The sequence below is a fragment of the Simochromis diagramma genome, unplaced genomic scaffold, assembly GCF_900408965.1.
Source record: "Simochromis diagramma unplaced genomic scaffold, fSimDia1.1 OVJJ01000463.1, whole genome shotgun sequence".
NCBI lineage: Eukaryota > Metazoa > Chordata > Actinopteri > Cichliformes > Cichlidae > Simochromis > Simochromis diagramma.
Genome location: NW_024386941.1, coordinates 83023 through 110629, shown reverse-complemented (window position 1 = coordinate 110629; position 27607 = coordinate 83023). Strand labels below are relative to the sequence as shown.

The following is a 27607-nucleotide window of genomic DNA, read 5'->3' as shown; positions in this document are numbered from 1 at the left end:
GTTTTTGTCCACAGCTGATGACTGTTTGATGTTTTGTTCAGAGTTGGTGTGGATTAAACTGACCAAACACACCATGAAGCACACTTTAAACAGACACGAAGCTGCTGCTACAGTTTTGTTTCTGTCCTTTTGTATCTTCAGGTTTAACTTTGGGAATCTTGGTTTCTGGTTCCCCTGGTCTCTGGTCCTGCTGATTGTTGCTGCGGCTCTCTTCACATACATCGCTCTGCTATTGGTATGAACACCGATTTCAGATTTCAACCCGTCTGGAACCTGGAAATGTAATAGAAAACCAATTTTTTAAAAAAAGAAAGAAAGAAAATAGTGGTTGCCACTTTAATTCCCTGGAGCTGCCAAGAAAACCTTTGTATTACAGCTACAACAATGTTCTTATTAAAGTTCAGCAAGTTTTCAGCAACACCTTATTGGGACCTACTTGACTGTTTGTTTGCTCTCCTGTTACCAACCTGTGCCCTCCTGCAGTTATGCAATAACAGCAAAGCATTGAAACATCACAGATTACTTGTTTGTTTTTTTCACTTTAACTGGAGTTCTTCAAAGCGTTTTATTAGACACAAGTGTGCACTGTGCCTCGGGCTCTATCAGCAGGTCGTTTGACATTTAGAAGCTTGTCTTCTTCTCTAGAGTGACAAACTTATGTAAGACTTTTATATAAAACATGTGAAAGAAAAATCTGTATTAACAGTTGACTTTCTGCTTTGAAGATTGGCTTTGATCAAATCCGTAGAGATTTGACTGTTTTTATTGGACACATGAAAGAAATTTAATAATAAGAAAAAAATCAGGACAAAATAAATTTTTTTTTTTTTTTTTTTTTTTTAAAGTTCTTGAAGTTAAAGGTTTAACAGATGGTTGCTTTAATCAGCTTTATAAAACGCTAATATTAATAGATATTGGATATTAAGAATATTAATGTCTGACACTCTAATAAGCCTGTTCTGCACCTGTTGTTTAGGTGCTGGCGGTGTGTTTGCTTTCTGAGGGCCAGAGGTTGTACCTTCACTGGAGCCACAAGGTATAAATACAGAAATGTAAAAGAGCACGAACTGTTGGTTTTTCAGGTCTCCGTTGGTGTGCACTCACATACGTTGTATCTTCTCGTCTTCCTCTCTTTGTCAGTCTGGTATTGTGGTGACGCTGGCGTTCTCCGTCACAGCCACCGCCATCCTCTCTGACCTCTGGAGCAAAGAATGGAAGACTCTCCTCCTCTCTCTGCAGGTGAGCCACACCAGCCAATCACAGCAAGGAGTGATTCGTTGTTTGGTTTTGTTTTTTTCCAAATAATTAACCACAGTTTATTAAACATTGTACAGTTATTATTGTAGTCATAAATATTAGCAGAGAGATTTGTACAGTTATGTTTATTACGTGCTGTCGCTTTCTTTTTATATTTAGGTCACAGCCCCTTACCTACATGTGGCTGCAGTGTCATTGATGGCGATTCTTTCCTGGCCAATAGCATTACATTTCTTTCGCATGAACAAGAAAGGTAAGGCATGTTTTGCACTTTAAAAATAACACTGAAAGTCGGGTGGGGCATAGACGGTGTAAAACATGGGTTCAACCTTCTTAGGGTGGAGACAAAATGGAAATGTCTCAAATCTGCCATCTTTTTAATGGCCAGCAGGGGGCGACTCCTCTGGTTGTGAAAAGACTTCGGGTGTTCGTTACTTTACAAAGTTTCAGGTCAAACTGAATAAAGCATGAAGTTAATTTAGTAATTTATTCATTCATCACTTGAGTTACTGACTAATGACTCATTCCTGGAGCTTGCAGTGTCTTCAGTTTCTCAGTCTGATCTGCTGAAGTTTATCATATTTGAATTTTTTTTATTTTTTATTATTATTTTATTTCACATTTTCAAAATATAAACCAACACAAATCCCAAAACAAACAAAAACAGACAGGCTCAGCTGTGTTCCAGAAAAAATAATTAATTCAAGCAAACATGCACTTCACAGAACACCACAGGATAGAGCACCAAAAGCTGGAGTTGATGAGAGTTTACAAATCTGGGTCCAGTTTAGTCCAATCTGGCCCTCGCAAAGTGTTCCAAGAAGGGTTTCCAGACACTCAGAAGAGAATCTTTTGAGTCTTTGCTGAACTTTTCCATTTGTATTATGGACAGCATGTCTGTTACCCACAACTGAAAGACACAACATTCCCTCGTCATATCTGATTTTTAAACACCAACATGAGGACAGTGCAAACACTCAGGTCGATGCTTTAAAACAGAACCTGGGTGATGTCTTTGTGCATGTCTTTCATACTGTGGGTGATTGTGCAGTTGCAACACTGAACCTTTCTTAAGCATCTGATTCAGCTTTTATATGCTTGATTTTATAGGTTTTTAATCATATCTCGTATGTAGATCTACATGGAAGAACTCGTGAATCAAAATCACATGAAAAGTAGTTAAATATTTGATAATGCTACACCAGAACTACACCCTTTAAAAAAAAACTATGTTTTTATGTTTTATTATAATAAAGGGAACAAAAAGCACATTTTTGTCTCAGTTTAGAACCTGTCCTCTTTTAAAAGCCAGAGTATCAGATAGTTGGGAAAGAGAGAAGAATCGAAATAGGTATATGCAGCCTATCAGTACAGTAACTGGAAGAGAAAATAGGCTGAAGGATCTTAGGGAATTTCTTTATTGGCTTTTTGGCTGCAAAAGTTGTGTTCCTGAGCAAATCCTTCCTTTTCTGTCAAAGCTTATCAACCTGTAGATCTCCCTCCAGCCACCGTTAGGCACAAAAGGGTTTTCATTTGAGTAATTTTCCTACAAACTGAGTCTGTTTTTATTGGTCTCGCGGTCATTCTGATCTCATGCCCTGCCAGCTCTGCCCCTTTAGCTGCCATCTGTTTCTTTTAACCTGTCTTCAGGTTGCTTTCTGTCTTGTGTCATGTCCTTTCCTCTCTGCTGAATGGCTTTGACCTCCATGTCTCTTCTCTCTGTTGGTACTTTCTCTTGTTGCTATGGTGATTTAGCGGGCAGAAGGATGCAGACTCGTGTCAGGGGTCTGTGCTAGCAGAAGCAGATTGTGTAATATGGCTTAGTCCTCTTTAATGTTTTGAGATAAACATCTGGACAAAGTTAAACTGGATACTGGGAGAACTATTAAAGCTATTAAAACCTGTAAAATGAGCCATGTGCCATACGTAATAATTTCCAACTAGCGATTAAGCCCAACAACTTATCAGGAAACTGGATGTCCCATAGTCATTGCCTCCTGTTGGTCATTAGAAAATAATCCAGACTTTGAAGCTATGTGTGTTTATTATACTCGGTTAAATCTATGACTTTATTTAATTTAGGATTGGTTTAAACATTGGTAAGGATTCCTGTGAAAGAAAAGCAAAATGTCTGTCCTCTATTTTGATGATGTTTGTAACAGTAGCTGATGGTTTCTGATGGTTTTGGGCAGGTTGTTCAAAGAGGAGACAGACGGGGCAGCAGTAGGAGTGTCTGTGCTTAGTCATGCTGAGACTCTTTAGTGGGAGGCTGACAAAGGAGCACCTGTTGACATTTCCCAAAAGGGCAGAATTTCTCTCTCTATTAATGCCACAATGACCACAAAAAGTCCCACTTAAATCTGGCTTTTATCTGTAGCAGGGAAGTGTAAAATTGGCCTTCCTTCCTTGGTCAAATGACTCAGCAGTAGTCATAGCTCTCGTGCATAGATATATATACACATAGAGGCCACAGCAGGGCTTGCCAACACTGTCTTGCTCGGGGCATTAATCCTGTTCCTGTGCAAAATGCCAAACCTTTGTTCTGCTTTTTGATGCTCTAATGAAAGACATGGAGTAGCAGCACTGGTGTGAGGATTTTGTGCAACATTTTAATTATATATTTTACTAATTTGATGCAATACTTACACTGTGACCCAGTGTGGTATCAACACATAACTGACAACTTAGAAAGATCACATTTTAAATTGAAGTTTTAGGCACTTTCTTATTAGCAGTGGGTCACAAAAAACACAACATGTTCCCCTTTTTTTTAGTTTAATGTACAAAAAACATGCACAAGGCAACACGGTGTGGCAAAGAGGCATTAGCTGAAAATGTAGCATATCTCGGTATGGTTGAGGACACTGGACAAATGGAGGGCAAAAGAGGTGGTAGGTCTTTAAAGCTTAAAAACTATCAACAGCAGATGAAGAAATGGGGGGAAAAACCCATCAGAGACTTGACACAGAGAGATGCATTTGTTCTTCAGTTGAGCCAAGTCTCCTGAAGTCTCTGAAAACTACTTAAACAAACTAGAAGAAAGCTACCAGAGTGGGCTCGGGCTTTATAAAGGCAGCCATACCAAATATTGAAGCTTCTTAGAATCGTGCAAACTCTGCTTTGTACATGTGTGGCTGCACTCATTTCCATCTTCCTAGCAAATTATAAAGAATTATAAAGAAATGTGGGGTCACTCAAGATTTGTGCACAGTAATGTATAACCAAAGATTTTTTTTTAAATATTTTCTTTCCCTTGTTAACCTGACTCAATAATAAGTGATATTCTTGATACTAATAAATTGATTTGTTAAATACAGGCAGTCCTCACACAGTTACAGATTTATTGTTTTTGCTGCAACCGTCTAAATAGTCCTTATTCTGGTCTCACCTTTTAATTTGACCTGCACAGAATAAACCGGTGCTGCCTGCAGAGTTTCTCTAAATGAAACAAACTCAGAGCCTCGTTTATTAGTGAAGACGTGGAGTGATTTGTTTCAGCCTAGTTGGAGGCAACTTTACCCCTCATTAAAATCTTAATCCTGCTGACCTCTGGTGCTTTATTTGTCAGCTTTCTGTGTCGAACAGACGAATTCTGGGGTAACATGGTGTTCGGGGTGGATTCAGAGGGTGGGGTGATGAGTGGGGTAAGATATCTTTTATTCATCAGGGAAGACAATAAAAAAGGCTATTCTGCCTGTTGTAAAGTTTAAACTATACACAGTCTTGCATGAAGTTACTATAAAAACTCATAGAATAGTCTTATTATTATTATTATCTGTATTTAAGAGGCTACAATTCAGGTCTTTGTATTTGCTCTCTGTCCAGACTTCCCTGTGTTGCCCATATGGCTGCTGTTGTTAAGCACTATGTTGATCCTATCAAGAAAGATTTACTCCATATTATCCTGATTAAGTTCCAGTTTCTACTGCATAGCACTCCTGTAACTGTGAAGTTTTATGCTTGTTAGTATTAGGATTTGTTTACATGTGAATTGCACAAATTACAGCAGAATGCGTGTATTTTATGTGCAGAATATTTGGACAGTAGTATGCAGTAGTACGCTCCTGTTTCATGACCGTTTATTTATTTTTGTGGCATTTAGTCCGTCAGGTGGCCGTCCTGGGACTCTTTCTGTCCGTGCTGTTCTCGCTCTACTTGGTTCCTCTGGGAATGTACTCGCCCTGCATCAAAGAGGCGGGAACTCTGGGACCTGCCCCTACTCTCATTGGGCACAGAGGAGCTCCAATGGTGAGGCTGAATTAAACCATTATCATCTGATCTGATTTTGTTTATTCCTAAAGTAAGTTTGCAAAATATTTTAACTTGTGTGATTGTGGATTAGCCTCCCTTTGGGTAATGTACGCATCATAACGCTGACACCATCACATCAAGAATCGCAGTGCAGTTATGTAAAAATAGAAAACAATGATCCACGCTGCAGTTTCACACCTTGCATTTTCATCCACTGGGACAAATTGGACCCTTTGCCATCCTACTTATGGGGCATTTAAAAAATAAACTGCCAAGCAGTTTTTTGACTTTGCCCTAAAATAAAGTCATTGAAAAAATTTCCACTCTGAGTTAAAGTGGACATTAAACACCACGTGTATAAAGATTAATTTGCACCATGAAGCCCTGCTCTCACAAACTTGCATAGATGTAACATAGCGGCTCATAGACTTACATTATATTAGAAAACCAGTGAACCTCAGTGGAAAACAAGATTAAAACTAACAAGTCTAAGGGGGGTCACTTTGGTACTCCCCCAGTTTCATGTTAAGAAACCAAAGATGTACTGTCCACTTTCACTCTGTGTCTCCTAAACAGTGTTTCCTCGTTGTTTGGCTAGCTGTGAAACGGGAAAATCCACCTGTTGGCTGTAATGTTCATGCAGGTGGCAGCAGGGAAAGTGGATATTTGTTACTCAACATGCGTCTGAGCTTATATTGACATCATAGGAGGTCAATTCTGTCGTGGAAGTAGGTTTCCATCTAAGTTAATGTCAGCTGTGACAGTTCTAACAGTTGTGCTGCTTGTTGTAGATCAGAAATAAATATAAACAGCTTATATGAAGTTGTGCCCAGTAGCTCAGCAGATACTCTAAAGCTCACGATGTAATGAGGAAAAGAAAACGGGCTGATATCCAGATTGACGTTTTGGAAACTGATTTTGCTTCTGCAGCATCCTGTGTGCAATCCTGTTAGAATATGTCTGATCAGGGCGATGGTTGGATCCTGTTAAATACCCCAATTCTTTGATCTTTGGGCTGAAAGAAGAACAACACTTGGTGTTTAATGCTCAATCAACAATCTCTTTATACCATACAACCCTTTAGGCATAAACGTCTGGATGGGAGATTTGCACAGGAGGGTGTCCGGCAAAATCTCGAAGTGTCTGACTGTTTGTCACATTCTTATAGCTTCGGCTCCTTCCAGACTAAGCATTCAGTCTTTCTCTCAGTGAGCCTAAGTTATGACCTTGGCTTCCTGTGCAGTATGTTTTGTTCTTTCTAATCAGACAAATAAGGCCATGATTCTCTGCAAACAGTATTTCTTATAAATCAGTAGTATCATGCATCATAAAACAGTGTAATATCCCCTTTGAGTTTTTCATCTGGGAATAAACAATCAATTACAATCAAACAATCAATCTGCTGGTCCCTCTCTAGTCTAAACAAGTGTTTCAGTAACTTTCCACTAGAAGATGGTCCCCTGTTATCTACTTTCTCCCAGGCAAGCGTGAGCAAGAGTCTACAGCTTTCTACCCCCAAGGACACGTAGTCTAATGCCTTTATTTTCAGGGCCGTGTCGACTTAATACTGCACTTTATGGTTATATGGCATTTTAGTTAATATAAAGCATAGCATGGAATTCCATTCCAACAATCCCTTCTGAAATTGTTGCTTGTTTTTCTGTAGCTCGCTCCGGAGAACACTGTGATGTCTTTTGAGAAGGCAGTGGAAGCTGGAGGAGAAGGACTGGAGACTGATGTCACCATCAGGTGTGTCATCCTACTGATTTTTTTTTATCTCACTCTTTTATTTATGGAGCATGTGAATTGCACACAGTAATGTCACTGCTGTAAAAACAGATAGATCTTGAATTTAATCTACAAAATTCATTATAAACTTGACTTCCTGGTTACAAGGACCAGTCTCAGTGTTACAGAGTTACTTAAAGTAAAATGTCCCAGCAGGTCTGATGGTGCTGAGGATAACTGCTGGTTGAAGCTAGTTCAGATGCACCACTTGAGCTGCGTCGTATTGTATGCCCATAACAAGCGTAGCAGTCTTTCTTTCTTAACCCTCCCTGTTATGTTGGTTTCCAGGAACACCGATTATGCTCCTGGGTTAATTTGACCCGGGGCAAATTTACTCATCCAAAAGTGTCAGAAACACTGTCATTGATTATTTTACAATTTTCTTTTATAATTTAGATTTTTTCATTTTCTGTAGTGATGCAGATGACATGTGACATCTCTTCTGTTCTGGGTCAATCTGACCCGCAACATAACAGGAGGGTTAAGCTGAAAATTTCCCATCTTTCACTCTAATATGTCAGTACTACTGCTACGTCAACCCCTCCACCACCCCAGCATCCACCTATAACCTCTGACAGGATGTGTTCTCACCAGTCATATATGCTGGCATATGCTTTATTTATCTCAGAGGCTTATTTGGTGGGTTATTTGTTTGCTGACAATAGGAAGAATCGGTGAATAAGTGTGTCTCACACCAAAAGTGTGAAAGTTTGGAACCTGGCATGTAACTTAAAATCCAGACTGCAGATGGCACGAAAAGATTGCTCATCTAAAGCCAGCCTCACATTACAGGATTACAAAAACTCATGACTGCAATCGGTGCATCCTTTGACACTGAGTGTTACCTCTGAGCGTTTCTTTAATGGTAAAATGATCAGATCAATCAGATCAGGTGATCAGCGAACTACAGCCGAGTCTCTTGAATTATACAGATCAGATGCTAGCACGCTCCTCTCATTGCTGAGGTGATTACTGCCATGCTAATCCAATTAGCGGTGAGCACTCCCGTGAGCCTACAACCAAACGTTTAGCGCCATTTTACAACCTGAAAACAGGAGGATCAGCTGCACGGCTCAACATCAGCGGGTTAGCTTAATCCAGTGCTGTTGAGTCTGGTGGTGCTTTCATAAGAATGAGTTGTATTTCTATGTTGTGCATGATACTGGGCTCCTGTTGTGTAACTACACTATATAATGTCTTTCATAAGGTGAGCTTTCTGGTAGGAGTGCAGCGATTTCTTTTTTTTATTCCTTCAGCCACATCAACAGATTTGTGAAAGAGGATTGAAGCTCAATAAGTGCAACTTACTGAGAGTCTGTAGGGCAGATTCTGGGGTTCAGTTTGTATCATAAATCTACATATTGTTGTTATGAAGTCATATTATCAGTGCTGACCAGTGAATCTGGTCATCCTTACTGCCTCTTCACTTCCTCTTCCCTTGTATCACTTACCCTTCATCTTGGAGTCCGACTTTTCCTTCTTGAATCCTCGTGTTGTGACTCACTGAATATTTCATTCTGTCTGTAGTTTTGATGGCGTTCCCTTCCTGATGCACGACTCCACCCTGAAGAGGACCACTAACATCGCGGAGGTTTTCCCAAACAGGACACACCTCGACGCCTCCATGTTCACTTGGACCGAGCTGCAGCAGTTGAACGCTGGTGATTGGTTCTTATCGGTATGACCAACACGCACGCAGCTCAACACAGAGCAACAGCAGCATGTTGTTGGCTTAGAAATGCATCATCTGTATAGAAACTACTGAAAGAAACACATTCCTACAGATATTTAGAATTCACAAATGTTGTTTGAGTTCCTGCTTGCAGTGACCGACAGATAAACAACTAAGCCAAAGAAAAAGACAGAAAATGTCCCTCTAAGTTAAGAGCAGGTGAAATTCAACCTGATTTTTTTTCCTCTCACCATCACTCTGCTTCTCACTTGCAGAGGGATCCGTTTGGCACCGTGTCATCCCTCTCTGCGGCAGACCGCTCCCAGGCCCAGAACCAGTCTATTCCCTCACTGGTCCAGTTCCTGGAGGTAGCAGCCCGAAGTGGTAGACTCGTGCTGTTCGACCTGCGCAGGCCACCGCTTGGACACCCATACAGTCTGTCATACATCAACACCACTCTACAGGTGGTACAGGCCCACATCAACTCCTCGCAGGTAACTGATCAGGATTAATGTATCTGCACTTTGATTTAAAGATAACGTTAAATTGGTTTAATGGGGATATTTTTGGTTTCAGTCTAGTGCCGTTCTGCAAACACAATCAGTGCATTTAGTTTTCCTATTGTTAATTTTTCCTGGTGTTGTTTGCTCACTGCGTTATGTGTGGCTGTAGGTCCTGTGGCTGCCATCTGAAGACAGGGACCAGGTCCAGGCTGTGGACCCACACCTGCAGCAGACCTCTGGAGAAAAGGCTTCTATCCAGGAGTTGACAGACGGACACATCACCAGACTGAACCTGCACTACAGCACCATGTCTCAGCAACAGATCCGGTACAGAGCTGATAAACGGCATACATTAAACGTCTGTCTTAGGCAGTTTTAATTAAAGATTGTTAATCACTGCAGCGGTAATTATTTCAGAGTTTCTTCAGATTTAGGTTGTATTCGTGTCAGGAGAGGCCACATGCTCACACTCATGAATTATTAACCAATACCAGGGCTGTTAATGATTTGAATTGTCATTTTAACTTACATAAATTACTCAAACAACACATTAAAGATAAAACAAATATTAACCAACACAATTTTAATTGTGAGTTTAATTATAATCAAGCAGATATAAATAATAGCATTCATTTAAATGTATTTGCTGTCATCTTTGTGACAAACAAACAGCAACACAATCAGCTGCTTCTTCAGGTTTTGCCTGACCCGATGAGCTCCGTCTCCACTGTCCTGGTGATGGAAGTTCTGCTCTGTGTTTCTTCTTTTTATGCACCGCAGAAAAACTATTCATGCAAAATTGGATTTCTAAAATACAAATTAAACATGGTTATTTGTACAAGTCTGTAAGTTCAGACTAGAAAAACAACAGCAGATATAATGGCCTGCACATAGTTCAAACATTCAATTATGCAATCACATCCATCTAGTGGCAAAACAACCCTATTTATACCAACTGAGAGAAACTTGACATTTTGAATTGGTCTCTTGTGTTTGTGCATGTGTGCAGTTATGTAACCCAGATACAGATGGACGCAGCTTCCTCAGTGACTCCATCTCGGTGCTTGTAGAACAACCTCAGGGAAGTGAGAGGGAGATAAAGGGCAGGTGTGAGAGATGCTCATCGCTGAAGTGAGGAGAGGAAAGTGTGGATAAAGAGGAATTTGTTCAGTAGAGGCGTGAAGGAAGCAGTGGAGGAGGTACAGACGGGTCCAGCTGAGAGGAGAATAAGAGAGGGAGGTAGTTGTACATTAACAGTAGCTGTGGGAGAACAATCTGGAAAGAAAGATGGTGGAGTGACTCACATACAGACAGTTTTCAACACAACTTACACAGGCGACTGAAATAATCTTCCACTGTTACAACTGATTCATCTTCATGAAAACGTTTCAACTGTTATTTGTCACCAACTAGAGGTGACGGGTGGAATGAGTCATACTGTTATTGCCTGATAGGTTTTAATCGGAGCATAAAGCATGCGGTCAAACTTTTACAAGTCTTTTACAGGCCACTGACTCACTGGAAAAACTGCAGTAGAATGTATGAATACCAGAGTTAAACTTAACGGCTTTCTTTTTCATCAGTAACAGTCTTTCATTAAATTTAAGGCTGCAAATGTGTGGAAAAGTTAATCCCTCAGAAGCCCACGTCTTTGTTGGTATGAGCGTGCATTAGTGCAGATGGAATTGGCAGCTTGCACATTTGGAAAAGCCCGATCAATGCTGACAGGTTTCAGAGCAGCATGCGCTCCCATCCAGGCGATGTCTCTTTGTCAGAGAAGGCTTGGCATGCTAAACTGCATCTCTCTCTCTGTCTCTCTGTCTCTCTCCCCAGAAAGTACCAGTCAGTGAACATCAGCACTAACCTGTATGTGATCAGCCAGCCTTGGCTCTACACACTGGCCTGGTGTGCTGGAGCGCAGTCCGTGACCACCAACTCCATCCACATCCTGTCCAACATCAACAAGCCGCTGTTCCTGATGGTGAGCAGATTCAAACCTCCAATTCTTTTATGAGTCATATTAGACTTTATTAACCTCCTAGGACCTGGCGTCCACATATGTGGACATCAAATGTTGGGTTGTCTAGGCCAAAATACTACATTTTGCTCTACAAGGGCCTGATATCTAGGGATGGGTATCGTTTAGGTTTTATCTGATACCGGTGCCAAACCGGTAGTTTTGAAATGGTGCCGGTGCTTAAACAGTGCTCGGACCGGTGACCAGTGCTTAAAGAATGGAGAACAAAAACTTTGTCCAAAAACCTCTCATGTTCAGCTGTTTTTTTTTTTTGTAAAAAGATAACAATGTTAGCCTTTTCTGCAGCTATGGGGCATATATGGTATCACTCTTGGCTGGAAGCAGTGCTTAAACAATGGAAAAAACACAAACTTTGTCCAAAAACCTCTCATGTTTAGCTGTTTTCCACTTTTTCTTTGGTCATTTTAGCCTTTTTGGCCAGGGTGAAGGGAGTATCTGCCATCAAACAAGAAGACAGCTGCATGTAACTACGACGGTGTTTGCTAGTTCACCTTACATGCATTAATTTAATAAATAAAATAAATTACAGACGAACAACATGAAGCTTCTCACCCAGAGAAGAATGGCTGCTGCTGCATCATCATCTGTCATCATTTCTGCTACACCGGCAGGGCTAGGGGCCAGGACTCTCCTCTTCGGGTTTTTGGGGGATGTTGCTAACTCCGGGTCCGATAACAGGCACCACACCCGCAGTAGATGTGCTCGCTGTGAGGTCTCGCAGCAAGCTATCAAATACGACGCATTTCTCGGCTTTTAAAAAAACGCTATGCGTCGCCAGGTGTTTCATCAGATTTGAGGTGTTGCCTCCTTTGACAGTATCACAGTATCAGCTTAAAGCACTTGTTGCTGCTGAGTTTGCATCTTTTGCTGTGAAGTACAGCCAGACTTTTGACTGCTTGGCCTTGGGCATTTTTAATCTGTAGCTCTGCCCTAAAAGAACGTACGTACCTGGGCCCGCCTACTATCCTCGGAAACGTAAAATGATTGGCTAGAATCCAAAGTGTATGACATCTCAAGAAAAAAAGCACCGAAATGTGCGCTGCTTTTTGGTCTGGTTACTACCGTTTATCTCCGAACCAGTGCCATTATGGCACCGGATACGGTACCCATCCCTACTGATATCCACTTACGAGGACATTATACTACCACTGTTCTATCAAAATTTAAAATGAATGTACTCATATGTGGATGTCAGACCCTTGTAGAGCAAAATAAGGTAAAAAGATAATTCTTTGTTTTTCCATTCATCGGGTCCCAATCAGCCCAAATAGAAAAGATAAATTAAAAATGCATGCCGTGAAAGAATTCGGGTCTTAGGAGGTTAAAGAAACCAGAAGGCTCTTAGAACTTAGAAACTGTTAAAAGTGATAGGATTTGGTTACCAGCATTTACATGTAATATATTTCATGCTTCATTAAAGAGTTATTCACAAGCTGGCACCACATACTCTGAAGGATATGAAAGCATTTGTAGAAGATAATGGCAGATTGTGTAAGGATGAACTGAGGCTGCGGTTTGGTGAAGGCCTGTGAGGGGACTGGCAGCAGCTCCCGAGGAGACAGATCTCCATGTGCTAATGACAGAGAAGCAGAAGGGAAGTGTCTGAGCTGTGGTCCCTCTCCTTAGTTTCAGATAATTACCTCCCATTATGCCTGATGAAAACAGTTTTTAGGCTTGTGTCAGCAAGCTTCAGGTAAGGCTCCGAGTAATTCACTAAAAACGTCTAAAATTTGTTGTTATCCACTGAAGCTTGTGCAGCAGGTGTCGTGTGTGTTTGGAGACTGTACCTGTGAGCATTTGATTACATAAACCCTCTCTCCTGCTCCAGCTCCAGTGCAATTATTATTTTAATAAGAGTGTTCAGTCCGTTTACCATCACTGTGTTGAATAATCGTATTAATGCTCAGTCTCCTCCATCTGTGACCCAACAAATCTCAGAACTCTTTGTTTAATAAATGTAATAAATCCTTTTATTGTGTCTCTCTAGACCCCAGAGGAATATAGTCTGATGTGGATTCTTACTGATGTGGTGTCAGCCTTCCTCATCACTGCAATTTTCATATTCCACTGGTAGGAACACACACACACACACACACACACACACACACACACACACACACACACACACACACACACACACACACACACACACACACACACACACACACACACAAAATTGATTCTGATTGATTCTTCACACAAAAATAATATCGGAATATTTTTTTCGTTCAGCTTCAAGAGATCCTAAAATTATGTTTTAATATTCTGTGTCTAATTATTTACTTTAATCTCTTCTTCAAATAATAATTATCTTCAAGTATAATATTTTTTAAAATATTATAAAAATGATAATAAACAATAAAGCCACATTGATTGTATTTATTGATATTTGCACACATTTCACAGTATGTGACGCTCGGCTGGTTTTCTCTTGATGTAAGATGTCAGTTTCATTTAAAGATTTATTAACTTTGATTATCTGTCTAGTCATACATTACGAAGTAATGAGCTACTAAGAACAGCATTAATAACGATAAATGCTCCTTTTTATCTAAAGAAGCTGCCTTTTTTGTGCTTTCAAATATTCAGCCATGATTTGTTTTATCAGCTCAAACTGAATTTGTCATGAGATTGTGTTCACAGCGAGATCACGAGGGGTTAATTTAGATCTGAACTCAAGCACAGCTTTTTCAGGTTAGTTATTTGTGACTATAACTAGCAGCCCTTAGACTGAGGATATGAAGAGTTGGAGTCTTTCCTGTCACACAGACGATGCTCTTCACCACAAAGAAAATCCTCTGTGGTTTTATTTGTACTTTTTTTTTTTTTTCTGCGTTGCCCCTTTCATCATCTGCTCCTTCCTTCACTCTTTGTATAGGCGGGCTTCAGCTGAGGCTCGCCCAGACCTCCTCTCACATGTGTACACATCAAAGCTGCTACATGCAGCAGCCTCAAAGCACAGTGGTAAACACAGCAGCACACCAGGTTACGCTCTGCTGCTCTGATCTCTGTTTGCGGTGTGTGTGTGACAGGTGGAGAGAGCGAGGCCTGCCCTTCTGGTCCGGCAGCCGGCAGACTCACGAGAATGGACCATACAGCAAGTTCAGGACAGGTATAACAAAGTTTTTCTTGTACACAGTGCTGGATAAATGTGAAACATCAACTTTCAGCAGATTACACACGTGTTCCAGTAACTTTGTCATGCTTTGTCCCCGTCATGGCTGATATTACCTGTTTTCTGTGACACGTTGAAGTGTCCTTGGGCAAATACTGAACGCTTTATTTCCCCTGATGCTTCCATTATTGTGTGACTCTGTGAGTGAAAGTTAAGGTTCAAAGGTCAAAGTTCTGCATGATTGGTGAAACTGCAACTAGACAAGACAAACTGATGAAAACAGATGTAAACATCTGTGTCACTTTCATCCCGGCTGAGGTTTAGCTTAGACTTTAAAGGTGCTGCTAGTCTGCATTCATTGAAGACTGTGTTACATATTCAGGGGTTTTTACTACATGGAAATTAAATGTTTGGTGATGTTGTCATAAAATTAGGTTGTCCTTTTTAAAAAAAAATTAAATTTGGTATTTCATTGATTTACACGTCATACTCATATTTGGTTGGTGAACGGTCAGAAATGTGAGGAAAACACTCAGATTTCTGCCAGTAGTGATAGTCTCACAGCCTTCACTTTGTTCAGTGATCGTGCTTAACGGCTGAAATAGTCACCCACACAGTGCTGTTGTAGCTTCTTCTGTAGCAGGCTAGCCACCAACACTGTAGCTATTTCATGAAAACATCTGTGCATGCAGTGATCTCCTGCTGTGTGTCGTATGTGTCATGTGTGTCAGACTCCGCCGAGATCATCTGTGTTCGCTGGAGCGCTCTTCACTCTGACCCTCCTCCTGGAGCCCTTGTCTCCCTCCCCCTGGTCTTCAACCCATGACCCCCCGCATGTCAGCCCTGCATGTCGTCCCTCCAAGAACCTTGTATGAGTCATGAACCCTGTTTTTAATGTGCATGTTTCTGTGTTTCCTGCTGAAAAACTGCTTCCCATCATCCATGGAAATCATATGAAACTCTGTGAAACTACAAAGATCATTAGCTGTTATGAAAGTTTTTAAAAAGTTCAAGAACATAGCCCCTTAAAATTAAAAAGACAGTTCAAGATCATCTTGTCGTGCACCTCCGAACTGTTTCAGTGCAGCTGCTGTTTTTAGATCACTCTGCAGATTCAGTCCTTCTCTGTGAGCGCTGCCACGTTAAAACAGCACTCCTTCAATTTTGGTTTTTATTCTAAGGAAGTGCCTGAAGTTTCACTGAGGCAGAGCTGGTGAAAAGGGTGGAAGAGGAGGAATAAACATCGCCTCTGTTCTGTTCTCCCTCAAACACCTCAGGATGTTAGACTACAGTCTTTTTTGGAGGGGCGGTGCCTCTGATCTCTGTTTACACCTGAACTAGTGCCTTTACGTTTGCACACTGTGGACTCTTCAGTTTAAAAAAAAAAAAATGTTGACAATGGCTCGGTCATATCTGGACACCCAGCTCTTATGATAACGATCTTTCACTGACAGTGTCAGTCTGAAACAGAAGTTGTCTGCTCTCTCCGTCCTCGCTGACATTGCAGACTGCCGAGGTGGTCACAATAAGGATAATTTGAAGCATTAGCGTTTTTTTAGGTGGTAGTTATATCTGAAAAAGATCCTCACTACCATTTGTCACATCAGCAGTTGTTTTGACTTCACTGTCAGATGAAGACTCTTCATGATGTGACACAAAATTTCTTTTCTTCGCAAAACGTTCCACGAGCACATCTCCTCCATCCCCTCATCACACTCTAGAGTTTTTAATGTGTGACACTGAAACGGCCCAAACAGGATGTGGTTCCCTTTGAAAGAATTTTTTGTGTGACTTTATGTTCTGCAGTAAATGACTTCCTACTGAAAATAAGAAAAAAGTAATTTATTACTCATTGTGCAGCTGCATATGGCAGTAATATGTGATTTGCCAGAGTTTGTGTCACAGCACGCTGTTTGAGACCCGCTGCTGTACAATAATTACAAATTGGAAAATAATGATCTGCAGGATTTGTGCTTGTGTATCATGCACTTACCTCAGTAGTGTACCCCGTCATTTATGCTGTCCTTCCTTCTTTCCTTAAGTCCTCTGACCTCCAGTTTCACCTTTGTATTAATTCCCACCATGCTGACACCATGTGACAGTATAAACTGTTGTCGTGAACTCACTGAACACTGTTTGGGTTTCTGTTTTGCAGAGCTCAGCGATGTTTGGTCCATCTCCAGCGTCACTGTCCGGCCTGATTTACGGAGCATGCCTACTTCACCCAGCACCCCTCACCTGCCCACCATCACAGAGGAGTGAGAGGGAGGGAGATTAAAAAAGGAAGGTGCAAGTCAGGAAAGGACAGATAAGAGATGGAAAAAGTCCTTGTCGAGAGTGTGATGAAGGCCTGTCAAACTCTCTGATCTTAAGCTTTTGTTATTTAATTATTGTTGCTTATAATAGTCAGTCTATTACTTAGCATCATTTTAACACCCACAAAATCGATGTGGATTGATGGGACTTGACAGACAGTGTGAGCAGCCAACACAGCATTTGTCTTCACATTTTGATGGAAAACTCCGAGCAGTGCACAGAAATTTGTGACACCACCTTTTAACAAACAAATGAAAACTAAAAATGTTTGGAAGTCATGACAGAGAGAGCAGAAAGTAGACGGCACACTCTATTCTCCATCTGTCATCCTCTCGGTCTGTGGGTGGGCCGCCTGTGGAAGACGAACAGCTGGAAATAAAAAGCCTTCATTCATTTCCCATCAGAGATGAAGCAAATGGACTGTGGACACGCGCCCTGGGGTGTCCGTTTCCATACTGTAATCTCATGATGCCATTAAATTCCTCAAAGTGAGGACAGTTAAAGACGAGACCAGAGGATGAGGACGTTTTCATTTCTGGTCATTCGGCACGGTGAACGAACAAAATAATGAACGTCTGCAGCTGCAGTGATCCATCAGTCACCTTTGTGCGTCTGCTCGCTGATGAAGGACCGAATGTTGATCAGAGACGCTCTGTGATAAACTGTAAACACAGAAGAAATGAAATGGACTCTTACATATGAGCTGTGCTTTTTCATTTTCAGCTGTACAGACATCAGGTGCATCAGACAAAAACCTTAAACCATGTCTTAAATTATCACTTGTGTGTCTGAATTGCTAGATTCAGTGTGTGAACTCGACACTGTTGGACTGACAGAATGAATGTAAACCAAAGGCTCGGGAAGGGTACAGTTCATCTATCTGTGTACTAAAGTGAATGTAATATTAAGTTTCCAAAAAGTATGCAGATTTTTTGGCTGTATGTCCAACATGACATTTTTCCCAGGGTCAGATCTCAGTTTTACCACCGTGGGGAAAAAGTCATTTAAATTAGTTTATATATACCTATATCTCTATATATTGCTGGTTAGCTTAATCTATAAGTACTATAGCATAATTAATCAGTAGGTTTATTTTTTATAGTAATAGTCTAAACCTGCAATTAATAACTAGAGCTTTAAGATAAATGTAGTGGTTTAAACGTCCTACTGTAGGCTCCCCCTGCATGCTGCAGGCATCACTGCTCGAGAGAGACGGCGGCTGCTGTCAGCCTGCAGAGGTTTACAAGGAATCTGCAAAATGTAATGATGGTGACAAACTAAACATTCAGTTTGTCTGCATCCAATCAGCTTTTGTTTTATCTTATTTCAGTCGCTCTGTCACCGTGTCAAACACACCTGGCGGTGGATGGTACCAGGTGTGAAGTTAGTTTTGTAGATCAAGGACTCTCATTGGCTTTTTACCTGTACTGGTTTTGAATGTGATTGGGTCAATGTGCCACTCACAGCCCTTCATCTTTGCTCCGTGTGTGTGTGTGTGTGTGTGTGTGTGTGTGTGTGTATATAGTCTTTTACAGTTTATGGATCCATCAGTTTGCTGGGGTCCACTTTGGTCCAGGTGATGTAAATTTTCTTATCTGATATAAAGCAGGAGTCTCCGTGTGGAGGCCTGCGGGGGCGGTTGGGCAGTCTTTGAGCAGACTTCAGAGACATTATGAATGAATACCGCTCTGTGATGTCTGCAGCTGACTGTGTATATTCCCCACCACTGCTCTGCTGGCCTGCACTCAGATTCAAACCCAAGTCTGCTTCAGTTTGTCAAAACAATCACTCTCACAAGCTTTTGAAAACCCCTCTTGCAATGCAGAGAGGTTTATAAGTTTAGTGGCTTGACTGAAGCAATTCAAACGAACAGAGTCGCACCTCTTCCAGGTTAGGTGATCACATGGTTAAACAGCCCTGATGTTGGGGGTTATTGTGGAGCAGGCGCTGCAGAGCCACCAAGAACAAACTTGTTTATGGTGTTGTGTTGAGTAAAGTGGGGGCTGAATCTAAATCTAAGCTCCTAAATCCTTTTAACCGTCCGCATGGCTCTATTTTAGTCACACTGCCTCCCTCATTGCCTCTCCTTTCAGCAGCCTTGTGGACTTTCTTTGATGTCAGAATACTGACTGCAAGAAAAGTCTGTTTGTTAGTAAAACGTGGCAGCAGCACAAACTGCCCGACACGTGGGGTTTTGTTTTTTTTTTAAACTTGCTGCTGGTAATTTTATTTTGGTGTCTCATCAGTGCCAAGTGTGGTATCAGTGTCAGAGAAACCAGACTACTTTAATGAGGTGATAAGTGCAGTATCAGCGTTGTCTTCAAATATATACCCAGTATTTCCTGGCTACACACTGAATCTGTACTGTGTCTTAACTTAAACTGATTTCAGCGATGAAATGCAGAGCGTCTTGTCAGCTTTGCAGGTGTGAAATCCGCAGGGTGATGCGGCCTTGGCTTTTCTGCTGTAAGCGGATTTGTTTTTCACCACTTTGATTGCACATCATACGTAAATGTGCCGGATTCTTATTTAGAAAATACAAAATAGTTTCTAAAAATTCTCCAATGGTGACTCATTATGCTAAAAGTGCAGTCTTTGCTACAAGCACATGTTTAATGGACCAATTTCTGTGTGGAAATGTGAGTAAAAACAAAACACTGGAAACCTGTCGACTTGGCGTAAAAAGTAATTTGCTGCTGTTTTTTTTCCTTTTCGTACATCCAGTGCTTTTATCCATCCTTTATTTGCCAACTCCCGTCTGCAGTGCTTTATGTCAGTGTCTGCAGGCTCAGCTCTAAACATTCAGGGTGAAGAGCAACAGGACAGACAGTTTTGTTAGCTTTGACCAATCTTGTATGTTACTCCCCTCCTGTCCCCTAATCAGGGTCGTAACACTGATAATGAGAAGTAAATTAAGTGTCTCGTGTCTTAATCAAGGCACAAAATAAGACTTTGTACCCCTCAGCAGTAAAAGCCTGATGGGACGTTATCGTCACCCTGCCGGGCAGGCCGGTGGCACGGACACAGTTTGTGAATGGAGGAGAACGAAGCAACATTGTTACCACGGGTGCATCTTCTGAGAGGTTGAGGGTAACGCTGGCAGCTGTCATTATTTTCCTATAGTGTTAAAATCTGCACAGTTTTCAGTAAATGATAATTCATTTAAATACTCGCCTCCAAAAATCTTCAAAAAAGTCAGAATTAAACAGGACAGCTGAAATCTACCAGTTATATATGCAACGAGGCAGTTGAAGTCTGACACCAGGTGTCCTTAGCAAATTCAAACGGTAGTTTTCAAAAGAGGGTTTTGTGCCAAATTTCTCCAATTTTAATCAATTCATAGATTTGACTAAATGATTTTGTTGGAAACTTGGAGCTGCTCTCGAGTAGACTTGCAGCTTTCCCTGTTCTGCACCACACTGGACTCCCATGTTGGGCCCACAGAGGGCTGGGTTTGGTCCAGCAGAGGGCAGGGAGACACAAGACCTCAGAATGATTAAAGAGCTCAAACAGTCACAACAGACTCCAGCCTGATATGATGCACTGTAATCTGAATGTGTAGTTGGTGTTTGACAGTGGCTGATCTGCTGTGTAAGCTTGATGTTTTAACTAGTTTCTGTAAACAGCCGTTTTTAGTTGAGAGTAATACTCGAGCATCCAGAGGAACTGCTGGAATTTCACAGGACAGGCAGCAAACAAACAGCATCAAAGAAATCTGTGTAATACGTTTATCAACATGCTAATTGCAAATAAAATCTACTCAAAATCATAAAAACGTAGTTGATATTTTGTGACTTTTGACCAAAGAAAGCTACGAGAGTAGCTTTGTGCGATTGATGCCTGAAAATCCAGTCCATCCTATTTGTCTTACGGTGCTTTGCTGGTTATAGCATTTATGACGAGACCTGGATTCTTTATACAGAAATAATTATCCACTAATCATTAATAGGTTTTAAAAAAATCGATTGTTACCACCAATAATGGGCGGACAGACGTGTTTAAGTCGGCATGTGTTTGAGAAACCCCCTTTTATGCCAGTTTTTCAGTTAAGAAAAAAAGTCAACAAGCAGCTGGGCACACAGCGCCATCAGCAGGCAGTCGGGTCGTCGCACTTTGGCCCAGCAGTGGGCCCGTTTTACAAGCAACTCTTACAGTTTATGCTAGAGACAAAATTCTAATGGTTCCTGAAAGATGAGAACTGTCCAGCCAAAACTACAAAATGAATTCAGGTATCCTGTTTGATACTTTAGGTGATAAAGTTTAAGACTCACTGAGACTTCAGGACTCTCCGGGTTGAGGGGTTAAACCGTCCAAAACAGGCCACCTTTAATGAAGACTGATCTGGATTATCTGGTGCTTGGAAAGATTTCGTTTCGTAGTCAGTGCAGCGTCTCTGCTTTGCTGTCTTCATTCCTGCAGGAGTGCAAACATTTTTAAGCGGGTACAACTGAGGCTGTCTGTTAGTTGTTTGGTTCGTCGATCCTGGAGGGGTCCTGTCTGCACACAGAGGTTCTGTTCATTGGCTGCTCTTTAAATGTGACTCATCTTTTAATGTTACGGATGTAAGAGACATTTACAGGCAAAGTGGGACCTCTGAGGTGTTACATGATAAAAATCACTGCAAAGAGCGAGAGCATCAAATCTTATGTATCGCTTAGTGTTGTTTTTGAATAATGAGCTTCACACTTGGTGCTGAGAAGTGATCTGTGATATAATGTAATATTATAAAACTAGTATCATAGTTCAGATGCTAATCTTTCAAAATGTTAATGTTCTGTTTTTTTTTTTTTTTTACATTGTGCTGTTCTGACCTGCAATATTTTATTTTATAAAGGAAATTATTTTGCTTTACTGTAACTTATCTGATGAAATGCTGCCGTCACCTGGTATTAAACATTACAAACAGAAGGTTTGATTCTTGAATTTTACAGACACGCAGTACAAAGTAGCAGTAGACCAGAAATCCAACTTAGTAAGACATTTTAATCTTTTAGTATTTCAGACGTTTGACTGATCATACTTGTTTTGAATATTACAGTAGTGAAATTAAGTTGAATCCAAATTTACTGAGTGCTTTGTACAAAAGTGAGAGCACACGTTACAGAAACACTACAGGAAGTCAGGATGATGAGTTACAGTCAGAGTCAAAACACAGACTAATACTCTGAAAACAGAAACACAAAAGGCAAAAACTTCAAACGTGAATGTATCAAATGGGCTGATTGGCACAGTTACAAACACCAGTTTATTATACAGACAAAAGCCCAGAGCTGGTTACCAGAAGAATGAAGGGTTCAACAGGTCGACATAATGAGGTTAAAAAAGGAACCAGGCTGGAATTTCAAACACAACAAAAACACAATTATCATGTAAACCTTAATTAATTGTAAATTCAGAGCAAATAACTATAAAAAGGTTAATTAACTATCAACAGTGTTTACTGATTGTGAATAGGTTTGTTGCAACTTTATGATAAACATGCAGATCATTTTTATTACCTTTACCTTCTGTTCAATTAGATTTAGTGGATCATAGTTAACGACTCACACCGAGCCCCTGCACCACCAGACCGACGCCACCGGACACTCAAGTCTGAGACACCAGCAGCTTCGACATAAATTTATTTATTACACAAACGAAAGTCAAAAACTGAACCATGAGACCTTTATTGTAGTATTTTTAATTGATATCTGACTTAGTTTCACTGTTCTTGCAGGTACAGATGCTGAGTCTCTGTACATTTCCAGGAGCTCAGCCTTGATATGGAGCTACGTGTTTGCTTCGCTGTTAAATTCATTAGTTCTCATTAATAGGACTTTCATGAGCTAATCTATAGTTACTCAGTAATGATTTGCTAATACTTTGGACAAATTGTACTTGAAAACCTGAGTACAGGTCTAAATGGATTTTGCATTTAAAACCTTTAATATGTATTAAAAGGGAACTCGAACTTAATATCCATAGTTTGCAACTTCCAAATGTACTCTTATTTTACTTTAACTGGGAGTTCCAACAGAAATCAGCAAGTGTGGTTTTTCTTTGTACCTTGTAAACTTTAAAAAATGATGATGATTGCCGTGGTGTATAACCAGAGTAATGGCGACCTTTACAGGTCAAAGTGTGTATTTAAGATTTATGTAACAGTGAAAATAGAGTTTTTAACAGCATGTTTTAGCAGGAGAGGACATTTACTTTGTGTCTTCCTTCTATATTTTTATATCCCCCTTGCTATAAGGGCTGTGTAACATCCAAATTTCTCATTCGCTGGATAATAAAGATTTAAAGACCTACACAAGTAGGTAGGCAAAGTTTACTTTAAAGCAGGGGCGGGGGAACTCTAGGTCTCAAGGGCCAGTGGCCTGCAGGTTTTAGATGTGTCCTTGATTCAATACACCCGATTTAAATAGTTAAATTACCTTCTCGACATGTCTTGCAGTTCTCCAGAGGCCTGGTAATGAATTAATCATTTGATTCAGGTGTGTAGACCCAGAGTGAGATCTAAAACCTGCCCTCGAGGACTGGAGTTGGCCAAGCCTGTTTTAAAGGCAGGAAAAAGTGACGTGACTGATGGTAGTTTGTTTTAACTCAGGGTCCACATTACTCATCAGGACAGTATTGGCGTTGATCCTCATTAGGTCAATTCCAGTTCAAAAGATAGAACTCATCCATATTAGGAAAACTGAGATTCAGCTGAAAACCCCAGAACCAGCTAACAAGTGACCTTTGAGAACATTTTTACAAACTAGAATGTAAAAGCCTCATACAGGAAGAAGCAGCAGCTCTCACAGAAATGACGCAATACAGGCAAAAATGTAAAACTGAACAGTTGTAAAGAAATAAAAAGTGTAAACATAAACCATGAGTATTAAAATAATCCCCTGTATTAAACTGTGACACACTGAAGTCATTAACCTAAAGATTAAAAACATGTTACAGGTCAATTTAGTGTCACAAAAACAACAGAAAAGTTTTAAATAAGCTCAGAGGTGTGCTACGAAGGACGTTCACCACAGCCAGGTTTTCTTTGTGTCAGCTGGACAAAGAAAAACCTGAAACCAAAGTCGCGTCATGTGACTTTATCCACAGAAAATGATCCCCGTGAGTGACACCTACTTTAAAGTCACAGATGATAAAAATAGTGGTACAAATTTGAATATTTTAATTCAAGCCAAGCGCACTCTGCGCTGCTGATTATTTCTAACCTGACGGCTGCACATCAGAGCTCTGAAACCTTAAACTGGACACATTTAAACAGTGAAATACTTGAATAATCTTAGTGTGTGTTCTGGCTTCTAGATGCTGCAATTGCAGCAGTGTAAAGCAGACTAAACTGTAAATGAGGAGCACTTATAAAAACATTTCCTGCATTACCAGCTGAGTACATGCAGATTCACATGTCAATGCCATGCAGAGTTTATGCTGCTGTAAGTTTGTCATGGTAGTAAAGTGCAGCTTAACAAGTTGCATATCAAACGTATTCCCACAGCAGAGGATTCATATTGCACTTAAAGCATGATGTAAATATGAGTCAGTGACTTAACTCTGAGCACAAAACCTGCTCCTGACCAGGTTATTGTGCCACTTAAACAGAGCCACTTTCATGACAGAGGAAACTCTGACTTTAAGCTCGACATGGCCCACTAAGCCATCATAGTACACCCCTCTGGCCTCCTCTCAGTTTGGACCTAAGGTCAGGGAAAGAACTACTAAAAACAAATGAACTGGAACCCAATAAGAGCAGATGGTACACATGAACATAAAATCTCAAATGTGTCTGACCTTGACTTCCAGGAAGTGTATCAAAGAAAAGCTGTAAACTTTTGAGTATTTCAAGATGCTCAAAAAACAAAAATCACTAAATCTGCTGTAAGGCTCTAATTTACACACATGAAACTAACGAATGACAAATGTGTGTTTCAGGGTCTTTACAGAGTTACCAGCTAAATTTAAGACCTTTTTAGCCCTTTTATTAATAATTAATAAGTCTAATATCAGTTTGAAAATCATTGATGTTAAATTTACTGAAATGTAAGTTCCTGTTAATGCTGCAATATGAAACGACTGCTATTTAATCATCTGGATAAGATGGACGGATCGAGTAATTCAAAGAACAAACATTTACTCAGCGAGAGATGAGAAAATATACGTCTTTAAAAGACTACGCTGTTTTTAGGCTCTCAGGCTGGATGGTTTTTGTGATCTGATATAATCTTTTTCTACAGTCTGAGCTACTTTTTAAAATCAGCCTCAGTTTGATGAGTTCTGACTCTTCAGCCTCATGTCTCAGCTGAATGTTTCTGTGCATTTTAACTCCTTCTGGGGTAATTTAGATGTCTGCAGAGTTCATCAAATTATTTGTGAAAGTGCTGAAGAAACAAAAGGAATCAGCAAGAAATGGCCTACAATAATTTATTATCTGTGTATGTATTAAAACATATAAAGGAGTAGTCAGTCCATTAGTTTGACCTAAACATGTACAAGTGAACTTTAATGGATGGATTTGATGAGCTTATAATGAGGCAGGGGGTCCCCACAGGTGTGACATCTGAAAGACGTGATATCGTAAACACCGGGCAAAAGTAAGAGGCTTTAATGCTCTCTAAAACCTGCACAAACCCTGTTAACAGTCAAATATCCCCTTACAGCAGTCTGGCGCATTAGCGTGTTGCTATGCTAATATGTAAAAATGCTCAATTAGAAGTCAGGTTAGCATAAAGTGCTAATACAGGGTCATGTTCAGGGTCACTGCAGTGTGTACTTAAGGCTCAGACCTGACGATGACAGCGTCTTCTTAAGGTGACGCAGTCAGAACGGACAGTTCAGAGGTAGTCATCCTCACTGGACGGCTCGTCTTCATCATAGCTGTAGTGGTAATTGTTGCTGGGGCCTTCGCCGGGGTCGCTGCTGCCGCTAGCATTCGAACTCTCCCAGGTGAACTTTGACCCTTCTGAGCTAGCAGAAGGACTGCGGCTCATCCTCCAAAGGTGGCTGGTAAAGGTCCGCCCCCAGCTGCAGTGCTGGCCAATAGGACGTAAGAGGCGGATGAGCTCAGTGGCCTCCTGCCAGTAAGAAGTTCACTTGCTGTGGCCCCGCCCTGACCGGTGCTTGTTCATGGTGGTCAACATTTGGCTGATGTAGGAGGTCAGCAGGTCATCCATCTTGTAGCCCTGAAGGTTTAATTAATCACACAGTCAGCTGACCTCTCCACTCCAATCGCATTTTTTATTATAGTTTTACATAAATGAAACCAAAAAAAGTGAATTAAGTGGAAAGAATAAATAAACTGATACAATCAAGTTTAACTATACTATAAAACATAAAGCTACAATGTCTGTGAAGGTTCTCAGTCATCCAGGTCATCGTAGTCAAAGGAGCTTGCAAAGAAAAGCGTCTGGACCTCTTTAAGTTGCTTGAAGACGTTTCACCTCTCATCCGAGAAGCTTCTTCAGTTCTAAGGTCAAATGGTGGAGAGTCCCAGATTTAAACCCTAGTGGGAGTTTCCCCCCATAGAGGGACAAAAGGACCCCCTGATGATCCTCTAATCGCCTGAGCCAAGGTGTGAAACTGGGTGTGGGTCCCAATCAGCCAGAGTTTCGGGTGAGCTCATTGTGAAACCTGGCCCCACCTTATCATGCGAATTCCTGAGGTCAGATGGCCCAGGATGTGAGTGGGCGTTAAGGCGTCTGGGGAGGGAACTCAAAACTGGATTATAGATGGAAGAGAGTTGGTGTCGTAAACCACCGCCTCTGTTCAAAGATGGTCGCTCACAGTGGACATAGATGGCTTCTTTCACTCCTCTTTCAGCGGCTGTACAGTGCAGCGAGGAATGCCCAGACCTCTACATTGGAGAGACCAAACAGCCACTTCACAAGCGCATGGCACAACACAGAAGAGCCACCTCCACAGGACAAGACTCAGCTGTCCATCTGCATCTAAAGGTCAAAGGTCACTCTTTCGAGGATGCCAATGTTCACATTTTGGACAGAGAGGACAGATGGTTTGAAAGAGGAGTGAAAGAAGCCATCTATGTCCACTGTGAGCGACCATCTTTAAACAGAGGCGGTGGTTTACGACACCAACTCTCTGCCATCTATAATCCAGTTTTGAGTTCCCTTCCCAGACGCCTTAACGCCCACTCACATCCTGGGCCATCTGATCTCAGGAATTCGCATGATAAGGTGGGGCCAGGTTTCACAATGAACTCACCCGAAACCCTGGCTGATTGGGACCCACGCCCAGTTTCACACCTTGGCTCATGTGATTAGAGGATCATCAGGGGGTCCTTTTGTCCCTCTGTGGGGGGAAACTCCCACTGGGTTTAAATCTGGGACTCTCCACCATTTGACCTTAGAACTGAAGAAGCTTCTCGGATGAGAGGTGAAACGTCTTCAAGTAACTTAAAGAAGTCCAGACGCTTTTCTTTGCAGGCTCCTTTGACCATAAAGCTACAATAAACAAACACACACTTTCTACTGGAAACAAATATCAAAGAATAAAAAAAAAATAAGATAAACTAATGTTTCAATAATCATGATAGACTCAGGTTTGTGTTTATCGCTTATTTCTAAGTCTTTTTTTAGAATTCGTGAGACTTTCCTAATTTTTAATTTTTTTTTTAAAGTTTATTCAAAAAAAAAAAAAAAAAAAAGAAAACATTTTGGGACTGT

The 27607-nt window shown here is 40.9% G+C and overlaps 2 protein-coding genes across 7 annotated transcripts in view; one reads left to right on the top strand and one right to left on the bottom strand.

Moving 5' to 3' along the window:
- Positions 1-21549, top strand: part of gdpd4a (glycerophosphodiester phosphodiesterase domain containing 4a) — a 41050-nt gene extending 19501 nt beyond the window's left edge. For 3 of the 4 annotated variants that reach the window (XM_040037558.1, XM_040037561.1, XM_040037560.1), the window contains 13 exons: positions 142-235; positions 977-1036; positions 1141-1239; positions 1417-1510; positions 5360-5505; positions 7175-7257; positions 8824-8974; positions 9244-9462; positions 9641-9798; positions 11305-11452; positions 13497-13579; positions 14542-14621; positions 16780-21549. In XM_040037558.1, the coding sequence (XP_039893492.1) occupies positions 142-235; positions 977-1036; positions 1141-1239; positions 1417-1510; positions 5360-5505; positions 7175-7257; positions 8824-8974; positions 9244-9462; positions 9641-9798; positions 11305-11452; positions 13497-13579; positions 14542-14621; positions 16780-16886 (1522 nt within the window). In that variant the 3' untranslated portion in view covers positions 16887-21549. Of the gene's footprint in view, positions 1-141; positions 236-976; positions 1037-1140; positions 1240-1416; positions 1511-5359; positions 5506-7174; positions 7258-8823; positions 8975-9243; positions 9463-9640; positions 9799-11304; positions 11453-13496; positions 13580-14541; positions 14622-15355; positions 15494-16779 lie in introns of all 4 variants that reach the window. The other variant, XM_040037562.1, reaches the window with a different exon arrangement.
- A 354-nt stretch (positions 21550-21903) lies between these two features.
- Positions 21904-27607, bottom strand: part of myo7aa (myosin VIIAa) — a 57418-nt gene continuing 51714 nt past the window's right edge. For all 3 annotated transcript variants that reach the window (XM_040037557.1, XM_040037556.1, XM_040037555.1), the window contains one exon: positions 21904-26107. In XM_040037557.1, the coding sequence (XP_039893491.1) occupies positions 26015-26107 (93 nt within the window). In that variant the 3' untranslated portion in view covers positions 21904-26014. The remainder of the gene's footprint in view (positions 26108-27607) is intronic.